Source organism: Onychostruthus taczanowskii, unplaced genomic scaffold (assembly GCF_017590055.1).
Source record: "Onychostruthus taczanowskii isolate IOZ18803 unplaced genomic scaffold, ASM1759005v1 scaffold3, whole genome shotgun sequence".
Lineage (NCBI taxonomy): Eukaryota > Metazoa > Chordata > Aves > Passeriformes > Passeridae > Onychostruthus > Onychostruthus taczanowskii.
The window spans coordinates 14,133,063-14,143,608 of record NW_024500349.1 but is presented as its reverse complement, the minus strand read 5'-3'; the positions used below and the strand labels follow the sequence as shown (position 1 = coordinate 14,143,608).

Below are 10,546 nucleotides of genomic sequence, written 5' to 3'. Positions count from 1 at the left end.
GTGCCTAAACTGCCATTTCTGCCATGCCTAATGCAGGCATTATATCCATTTACCAGCCACTGCAGGGATAACTGGGGAAGGTGCCAAGGGTCCCTTTTCCACATTTCTTCTGCCTCAATCTCTATTTATTGTCTCAGCTCTTTTGCATCATTTTAGACCATTTCTAAATCATCTAAATCCATTATGTTAACACAAACTGAATTCATATGCTCAAAGACAGTTTCTCAGCATACAACTTTGCCATTTTATCACTGTTTTTACTGGATGTTTGCGGGACTTTTAACAGCAGTGTGAGTGAAGCAGCAGCCACAAGGAAAAACATCAAGCAAGTTCTGCATGGGTCTCGAGCCAGGGTGCATGCCAGGCATGCTTTGAAGAGCCATTGCTCTGAAGGAATGTGGTTCAGAGAGGTTTCTGTTTGCCAGGTTGAAGGTCACCACCAGCATGTGGGTCAGGGCAGCCCCAGAGCAGCCCCAGATGTGTGTCTGCAGCAGGTGTGTCTCATGCAGTCCCTTCCAAACTCCTTCCCACCGCTGCACCCCAAGCTTTTGGGCTTGCTTCCCCATGGACCAGGCAGCTCCAAGGCCCGCATCCAGCAGCAGCTGTCAAGGGCAGGTGCCTCCAGCCCAGCCACCACCCTTGTGGCTTTGTCCTTCCCTCTGAATGCCCACTGAACCTCCTTTCCCACACGCCAATCTCATCCCATGAGCATTCACCTCTCCAGAACAAACGATTTGAAATGAAGGTGCAGTCTTGCAGTAACAATCACATTAACTATTTATTCCGCTGAGGCAAACGATGAGTCAAGAGCAGCCTTTCAGATATGGAAGAACTCCTAGTTTCTACTGCCAAAACTATTTTTCCAACAGGGTTTTTCTTCCACAAAGTGACCTGACCCAAAGGTATTTGCACCCATGGCCAGGTGTGACTCAAAACAAAGCAGCAACATAGTACTTGACATTGTTTGGTGTGTAGGGCTTGGAGAGAAGAAAGACTGAAACAGACACGTGATGCTGATAAGAATTTCTTTTTATGTTATTCCAATAAAAAATACATTCATACAGAAATATAACAATCTTGCAAAAAACAATTTCAAATAAAATCTTGTAAAACAAAATTTTTACAAAAATCTTACAAAGAGATTCTTTAGATAACAGGGTGCTTCAAAAACAAAAAAAGAAATTTCACTAATAGAAACTTTTTCTTCTTAAATTTCAAGCAAAAATGTTTTATTTTTTTTATTTTTCAGCTTGATTGAGGCTCAGTTATCACCTGAACAAAATGTACTTGTTTATTAAGAAAATTACAGGCATTTGACATATGGCACACAGCCCCACCCCATCCACACAAGTCTGATGGTATTTCACAATTGAGACAAGCCAGTGCAAGTTTGGTTTGGTTTTTTTTTTTTTTTTTTTTTTTTTTTTTTTTTTTTTTTTTTTTTTTTTTTTGTTTTGTTTTGTTTTGTTTTGTTTTGTTTGGGGTTGGTTGTTTGTTTTTAATTTTTTTTTTAATTTCTTGTTTATAAGAATTACGGCTAAGCCAAGGACAATGCAAACAAGGAGTTAAAAATACAACAAAGCCCAATTGTAAATAGAAATTCATTTTCTGGAAAATTTTTTTCTGTTTGGGGGAAGAAAAAAAAAAAAGTGCATTTTCAGGCAATTTAAACCAAAAATGAAATGAGAATGATTTAAGCCTGTGTGTTCCATAGAACCAGATCACTTGCATATACTTTTTTTAAACCACTTATCTACATACATTTCCAGGAAGATATACCAAAATATTAGCAGAGTAAGCAAGACTGATAATTAATAGTAAAAGAAACAGGTCACATGTTTCATTGCATCAACTGTAGTGAGCTGGTTTAAAAAAAAAAACAAAACAAAACTGGTTTTGGACAGACTATTCCTACTCTAGGGAAAAAACAGTCTTTATTTTAGCTGAACTATGTAAAATTAGAGCTTAACCACCACAACGACTAGCTCACTCACAGGTCCTCCAGTAAGCTGGAAGGCCAAAACCCGAGTGTACTTCTTCTGCACACAGCTAATATTCTTTTAGCATGCCAAAATTCGGTTCATATCATTCTTAAATGGCCACAGATACGCTATTCCAGACAACCTAATAACTACAAAACACAGTCAGCAGTCTGAGAAGGACTGAATGCCAACAAAGCCTTTAGCATACCATTAAGCTAAAGGTAAAGCCTCTAAAAATGCTAGATTTTCATCAACTGTATCTTTCGTTTCTTTGTCTCCTTAATGACCATATTGCAGGGAGGAAGGGGGAAGAGGGAATATTTTGATGGGCTGTGGCATTTTCTAGCTATGTGTTCTAATTCATTTCCTTTTAAAAAAAATATTTATATATTATCTATATATATACACACATACACAGACTGTACACACAAATATACATACACAATTATTTTTCTGCCCACTTTTAAAAAAAAAGTAATATAGTTTCTTTCTGTATGACCAACAGATAGCTAGATATATAGATGTGAAACTTGTGCCTTTTAAGCAAATACATCTTTTAATACTTCTGTATCTTTAATATGTATGAAAACTTGACATATTAAGTACAGTTGGGGTGTGTATATACACAGTTGTTGTGCAAGGTCAATATAAAAAAAGTCTCAAGGTGGCAGAACTGGTCAGGTATTCAATTGGCATATGCATTATACTGTAACACAGTCAAATTGTCTAAGTTAAACAAATACTGTACTGACATGAATGACTTTTCTCTATATTTGTCTTTGTGAAGGAGGACCCTGGAAGTAACCTTTTTTTCCCCTCATATTATACATTTGATACAGTACAATGCCAGGTGAAAAGAGAGCCTTAATAAAGCATGCATCACCCATACCCCTGTATAAGACCCCCTGCAAGAGAAGGTCACTTGCATAAGGCACCATTATTAAGGTCAACAGTGCATTAACAGCTAGAAAACCAGAAGTTAGTCCTCAAGGCATAAATAAGAGAAAAATTAGCTGCATGAGAAAAATCAGTTTCTAACCAATAGTGGTTTTATCCACCCAACAAAAAAATTATTCATGTTCCATACATTATGTAACATTAGACCAATTGTATTTTAGCTGCTCTTAACTGGAATCAAAACTGCAGTCCTGATTAAAGAATGGAAAAGCATATAGTTCCCCAGAACCATGCAATAACCTTTGTATTATAATGAAAAGTTATAGTTGTGTTACATTTGTAAATACACAGCTTATACAATGGATTACAAATGAGCTCTGTAGCAAGTAAAACAAGCTACTTGACACATTGCACGTTTAATAGCTGCACCAGACACCTAAAGCTCCTCTCACACAGGAACAGGGAGGTTCCCCATTTCCATTCTGGCATCCTGACTCTTTTTATTCCCCCCTTTCCCCCTCTCAGGTTTTCCCTCTAAAAAGGTGCAGACACCCCTCCCCCCACCCCTTGGAAATGATTGGTGGTCGTCCCATCTCACGAGATATTCCTCACATACAAGACATTCAGACTATTTTTTTTCTCTTACAGTTATAAAACAACCACAAGAAAAAAAATGTGCCTCAGCATACAGTCATCAAGAGATCCTCATCGCATACAGTCGCCCAATCATTAACATTCTCAGTGCACATGCTCACGGCAAAGGCTTAGGAGCCACTCAGAAGGTTAGATACCAGTGTATGAGTCCAGGAAACCCCAAACATCACGCACCGCGGTTGCTATGCCGTTCTTACATGACTTATTAGCCCTCAAAAGACCTTCAAGGAAGTGAGGTCCTGGAGGCAACTGGGTAGGGTGCAAAATGGCATGCTTTGGCTGGAACACGCATCCCTCCGCTCAAGGCTCTTCAACCTTGACGCCTCTTAGCCCGCAGGATTCACCTCTTGACCCATTCAGAGGTGTCTCTTCATGTGAAGGGCCAGGTGGTCAGACCTGGAAAAACACCTGCAAGGCAAGAGCGAGGCTGCGCGTTAGCCCGCGGCCGCCAGAACGCGACACGCGACGCGCACGCGGGGCTGAGGCACCTCCCCTTGCTCTGCTGCTCCAAAACACAGCTGGTGGAGGAGGGACTTGGCATTCCCGGGATACACGGGGGTACTAAAGGTGTCTGTGGGCACCCGGGAGCTCTGCAGATGGGTGGTAACACTGCAGACTTCTCAACATTCACCTGCAAGATCAGGCTACAAACCACCTCCCAACGACTAGTAAAATGGAAGGGTTTTTCTAGCCTAAATATGCAATAGTTCCTTAAAACTACCAGACACGGTTGTGTTCCCAAATAATTCCTACACAAGCAAAAAGCAGCCCAGACTGGCTTTCCAACAAGAATTAAAAATAACTATTTAAAAGGGTGCATTTCAACCACATACCTGTCACAGTGACTACATTTAAAAGGCTTGGCACCAGTGTGCTTTCTGAAGTGTCTGGTTAATTCATCACTTCTTGCAAAACGCCACTCACACCCTTCCCATGAACATCTGTAAGGCTTTTCCCCTACAAAGAAAGCAGATTACATGTTAGTCATGACTTCATTCAAAGACAGGTGCTATCATTTTCTGTGTAAACCTCCTTCACTCCTCCAAAGACACACGATTTTATTTAACCTATCTGAATGCTTCAGAACATGCAAGCAAAGAAGGCTCACAGAATTCATCCACATGATTCCTACTTGTCTTGCTGCAACAGCACATCAAGTAATCTCATTCTCGCAAAAAATAATAATAATAAAAAAAGTGATTAAACAGGCTCCCAGGAAACAAAGGAATCCAGCCCTCTACCATTCCTGTTCATCCGTAATGGAAGGCTTACTCCCAAACAGGTACCATTCACCTCACAAAGGTGATTAAAGACAGCACAGCTAGGCTCCAAAATGCAATTAGGCTACTGTATTGCATCAAAGTCCTCTGTCACTCACTCATCTGCATAACATGCAACCTCCTTTCTGCTGAGCCACTTATTCTTGGAAGAGCCTGCATACCACTTTGAACATTGCTATTTCAGCATTCAAGAAATACCACTTCCATTCACAGGAACGTTCTCAACCAGACAGCACCAGAGCACCAGTTCTGCAATACTTCTGAGCCTGACAGCTATTTATGTCTGCTCAACAACCACGGTTTCAGGGGAAATTGGTTTTTTTCTTTTGAAATAATCCTGTTTTATCTGACTTCTGCATGACAATGGAAGCATCCAAGCTTGCTCAGACTTCCCATAAAAGCCACAAAATGTTGAGCTCATGAGTCAAAACAGAATCTTCTCCCTAACTTCCCTTTCCCACATCTTAGGGGGAAAAAATTAAAAAGCCAGCCATCCGTATAGGTGTTTGGATTGGTACATCAAGAACACCACGCCAGTTCCTCCCATTAAGCCATGACTACCGAGCCAAGGCACAGCTCTACATATCTAACTGTTGCCATAAAGAGACGTCAAATAACAATGCTCAAACAAGCACATCAGCACGCCACCTCAACCATAAAATATTTATAAAAGCCCTGAAGTGTCTATCTTCCTCACTTTCTTTCCCAGTAACACAGAGGATTGTTATTTTTAGTTCAGGTTTCATAAAAATAAAATGCTGTTGCTCAGTAATTTGGGATCAAATTATACAGATCCATTTAAGTCCAGTAAATTTAAGTCCAACTGGGCAGATGTGTCAGAAGGACAACAACACACTGTGGCTTTCCAAGATTTTTTGCTGATAACAATGGCACGCATAAGTGTTAAATGAGTTACAAATATAGCTATACTTAATATAATCAAGGCTTTGGTATGTCTGATAAAGTAGACCCAATGTGGACTGAAGCATAAAACCAAATTCTTACAATATTTAGTGATCTGACTGATTTTTAGATATACATTCCTTTTTTTAATATTAGCAAAAAAAAGTCCTAGCTCACTTTTGCTTTAAAAATAATCATCAACAAAGACCTGACACCTATTTTGGCTGGACCTTTGCTCCTGAAGACCACGTGCTGCTGCAGCTTCCCAGCTGCTGCCTGCTTAGACAAGTGGCTCCTATTTGCTGTGACAGCAGCCTAATGCACCAGCAAGTGCCCTGGCTCATGAAGAGAACGAGGAAGTGATGTCGTCCATGCTGGTAAGCCTCTGCTACTATTACATCATCTCTCCAAAATTGGGCTACCACCCAATTGATTGAGTAATGCTGTGACACCACCACCACCACGGGGTATTCCCTACAGCAGTTGCCAGGTCTTAATAAGCAGAGGGTTACTAACCTGTATGAGTGCGCTGATGTGCTTTCAGATGTGAACTTTTGGTGTAAACTTTCCTGCAACCGTTAAAATGACACCTGTGAACACGCCTCCTGCCATCGGGCGAGGTGTCACCGTTGGAGGGTGTACCTTTTTCTGCAGTCTTTCCAGTGGTACCGGTACGGATTTTCCCTGGTGAATGCAATTCACCCGGCGTACAATTCCATATCTGGGAAGAAGGCTCCTTGCTCAGCTCAGGAGACGAAGGGGGAGTGGAAGTGACAGATGAACTCAAGTTTCCTGAACTGGCTAAAACATCACTTATAGGGTCAGAGGTAAACTTTGTTGTGGGTGAGAGCTCCTCAGAGCTGTCTGAAGATTCGCTGCTCACGTCAGAATTCAAACTGTTGGTCTCTAAGTTCTGACTAGCAAGATTGTCCTCTTTTGGGACACATGTGTTCTTCAGTTCAGATTCCTCCTTTTTCTCACGTGCCAGAATAATTTTGGTCCAGAGATCCTCTTGGCTATCAAATTTGATTTCAGATGCAGAAACATAACAGGGTTCACTCTGAAGATACCGTTCCAGCTCCAAACATGTCTAGGTGAAACAGAAGGAAAAAAATAGAGAAAAGTTACAGGCCTGCTTAAAAATAAACCAAATTATTTTACACTTCAAAAGGCATGCAGGAATGTAGTATGTTCGATTTGAGGTTTCTAGGTTCAAAACAAATTAAAGGCTCCTCAAGCCGTAACTAGGTGACTGTTATGATGAAAAGAAATCAGTTTTCGAGACCTGGGCAAGAGTTCAAACACACAGCTGAAGGTGCAAGTCAGCTTTGGTTTCCAAAATAGCATTCTAATGACTCAGTTAAATTATCATCACTCTCATCATAAAATCTGTGTTTTCAGCAGGCTGATGTTGAAAAGGACCGTAGAGAACCACAACATTAAACTACACTTTGCTCTTGCACCTTAACAAATTTCAAGTTGTTTCGTATCTCTCTCACACAAACACGATGCTGAAAAGACCCAACTGAATACAATGTGCTCTGACACCCAGCTAAAACCCAAACCCTGTGTCAGAAAACAAAGCCACATTTCAGCATGGCTGTGGAGCTGCTGGCCTGTCTTTTGGGGACATCAATGGAGCAGCAGACATCCTCCCATTTCCTGTGCATGAGAACACAGCACACTCGATTTTCAAAGAATGTCATTTCCAAGCGCACTGGCATGCACACCACATAACTCAAACTGCTCCCATGCGTGTTCAGAGGAACACGGAGAACTTCAACAACAGAGGAGAGGGAAGGAAAAAAGTTCCAGAATAGAAATGTCCTGTTCTATAGGATGCGAAATGGGAAATTACTCTGAGGTCCTGCTGGGAGTCCCACAATGAACAAGAACTTTATCTACTGGCCAAGAGTGCAACTGTATGAGTCATCTCTTTCTTTCACGCAATGCCAAAGGAGACTTCCTTTTAAAACCATGACCATCTGCCAAGAAAGTACTCTGCAAATGTACATGTAACAGTACATGGACAACTTCCCCCCAACCACATTCCCGTGACTCCATGACAGAAAACAAAACAAAAAACAAAACCATCCTAAATGGGTGAAACCGTGGGTTTCAATTTCATTTCACCCTGCTGACTTTCTAGCCATCTTTCAGAGAACAGAAAAAAAAAAGGAAAAAAAGGAACGTGAACTGTTATGGCAACAAGCTGATGTTTCGGGATTATTCTTTCCACTATAGGAAATGATCCATATGGAAGCTTTACACAGAAAACGGACACAGCAAGTTTCCAAACCAAACACTACTTATTTTAGCAAGATCATCTTTTCCAAGCCCGGTAGCAAAACCCGGTCCCAAATGCCACACATTCCCCTCAGAGCCCCTTTCCATCTGCCCATGAGCAGAGCCGCCATGGGAGCAGCCTCCTTTCTCCCCCAGCACTGCTCCAGTAAACTGGGTCACATGCTCTGGTCAGGCTCCGAGTGTAGGCAAAAATTGGACAGAAAAATCAGAACCACAAACAACCCCCAAAACCAAACCCACTGTTGCACACGGTATTTATGTATTTGTCTATAATTAGGGAACTGGGTTGCAATGCTTTAAAAAAAAAAAAAAAAAAAAAAACAAGAAGGGTTTTTACAGGGACAGCACAATAGTGCTTTCTTTGCTTTTCCGTGAAAACAAGCAAAAAAAGCATTTATTAAGATCTTGTTAAACTTTCATATTCCCGGCTAATTTAAATTCCTCATTAGATAGATTAGTAATGGGGAGCAGAGTGAAGCTCTCCGAGTTTAAATGCCTCTGAAGGCTACTGGGAACGAGGGCTGGCGCTTCGCCAAGAGCCCGAATGCCTGAAGGAAACTACTTAGCTCCATTTCAATCACGTACTATGGAGCTGCCGCTCTGAAAGGGGAGCGGGGGGAGGGAGAGGGGGGAAAAAAAAAAAAAAGTCATTGCATACAATTAGTAGGCATGTGAAGGTTGTAACACTTTGCATTTCAACCTTCTGGGAAAGGCTCCTTGGTCCTTCTGCAAAGCCAGCAGGTACGGGATCCGGTGACCGGGCTGAGCAGCCCCCGCCGGCAGCGAGCGGAGCGCCGGCCCCGCTGCCCCGAGCCCCGGGGGCTGTCAGACCCGGCCATCCCGCTGCTCGCATCACAGTAAAGACAGGAAGGGGGGGGAAAAAATGGGCAAAAAAATATGTCCATTAAAGGGAAGAAGCCTCCGTTCTTCTCCCTTCCCGGCCACGGCAATTAGCGCAAGGGGATCGCTGTCATATGACTGACAACTCACGGGCTCGACAAAGCTCCCTGCGCTGGAACAGCCACGCTCTGTACATGTACATACACATGCACACACACAGACAGTGTGTACCGACACTCCTGCAGGGCTTTTTCCCCGTCTTCGCCAGAAACAAAAACAATAACAGTATACATTTGTAGGGGGGAAAAAAATGAAACAAGACAAAAAAACAACAGCAGAAAAAAAAAAAAAAAAAAAAACAATCCAAAAACATAAACCACAGCACAGGGCGCAAAGCAGCCCTTGGCCAAGGCAGGGAGCTCGGATGACAAGACCCAGCTGTGGAGTCTGGACCTGGTACAAGCGCAAAACTTTTGCCAGGACTCGGTGTGGAGCGAGCGGCGGCTCGGCGCGGCTGCGGAGCGGCCGCGGGCGCTGACAGCCCCCGGCAGCGCCGGCGGTAAACAAGGAGAGACGGGATGCGCAGCTCCTTCCATCCGCCTCGGGACTGTTCCCCCCAGACAGCCGTCTGCTCAAAGCCGAAACACCTGCTCCAAAACATCTCTACACATTTGTGCTGAATTCTCCCCAAACTCCTCGCTGACACTTGGGCTTGATTTTTTTTTCTTTTTTTTTTTTTTCTTTTTCTTTCTTAAATCCGTTTATCCTTTAATACGGCTTTAAAAAAAATCCCCGACAACAACAACAACATTGACATCCTCGTTTACCTGTTGCCAATATTCCTCCAGGGACGGCAAGGCTGAGAAGTAACCCGTGTCGTGCACAATCTGGAGTTCCTGGAAGATGCTGCACATTGGGAGAACATCCATGTCTCAAGTTGCAACAACAAAGTCAGTGCTGGTTACCAAAAATACAGATGCCTCCTTTATGTGCAGGGGTTGCGGGGTGTGTGCGGGGGGGTGTCAACCTCTGCTCTCAGTTTCCAAGCCCCCCCCCCCTTCCTCCAGAGATGAAAAAAAGAAAAAAAAATAAAATTGTACGGATAGAGATATATATTAATTCCTTGAGGAGCTCGGGGAGGAAAAAAGACCCAAAGTTTCATGCAAAGTTTAATCGCACAGCAGGGCAGGACGTCTCCCGGGGCGGGCGCGCGGCTGTCCCCCCTCCCGCGGCCGGCGGACCTGGCGCAGGAGCGGCCCCAATATTTGCAAACACGGCGCGGACTCTGCGAGCGGAGCCCCCCGCAAAACTTCAGCGTGAGGACCCCGGCGCGCCGCCCGCCGCCGCCGCCCAATCCCGGCCGCGCGCCCCGCGACCCGCGTGCCGATGACGTCAGAGCCGCCCAATCGCCGCGCGGCAGACATCGCGGCTCCTCCTGGCGTGACCGAGCCCGGCCGTGACGGCTCCCGCCATTGGCCCGATTCGAAATTCGCCCCCTCCTGATTGGCCGGCCCGGCGGCAGGCTATTTTTAGCAGGGTATATAAAGCGGGGAAGCAGAGGCTGAGGGTTTTTTTTTTTCCGAAGGGGCGGTGTGTGCGCGCGGAGCGGCCGCGCGGGGGAGGGGAGCGGCGAGCGCGGCGCTGCCGGCGGCGGCCGCGGGGGGCGCTGCGGAGCCGGGCCGG

The 10,546-nt window shown here is 44.1% G+C and overlaps 1 protein-coding gene across 1 annotated transcript; it reads right to left on the bottom strand.

Annotated features, from left to right (window-relative positions):
• Nucleotides 1–1,225: 1,225 nt before the first annotated feature.
• Nucleotides 1,226–10,170, bottom strand: KLF6 (Kruppel like factor 6). Its single transcript, XM_041408411.1, has 4 exons — nt 9,691–10,170; nt 6,233–6,806; nt 4,367–4,490; nt 1,226–3,941 (listed from the first exon to the last, which is right to left on the bottom strand). The coding sequence occupies exons 1-4, from the start codon at nt 9,790–9,792 to the stop codon at nt 3,890–3,892; spliced, it is 852 nt and encodes a 283-aa protein (XP_041264345.1). The 5' UTR covers nt 9,793–10,170; the 3' UTR covers nt 1,226–3,889.
• Nucleotides 10,171–10,546: the final 376 nt, after the last annotated feature.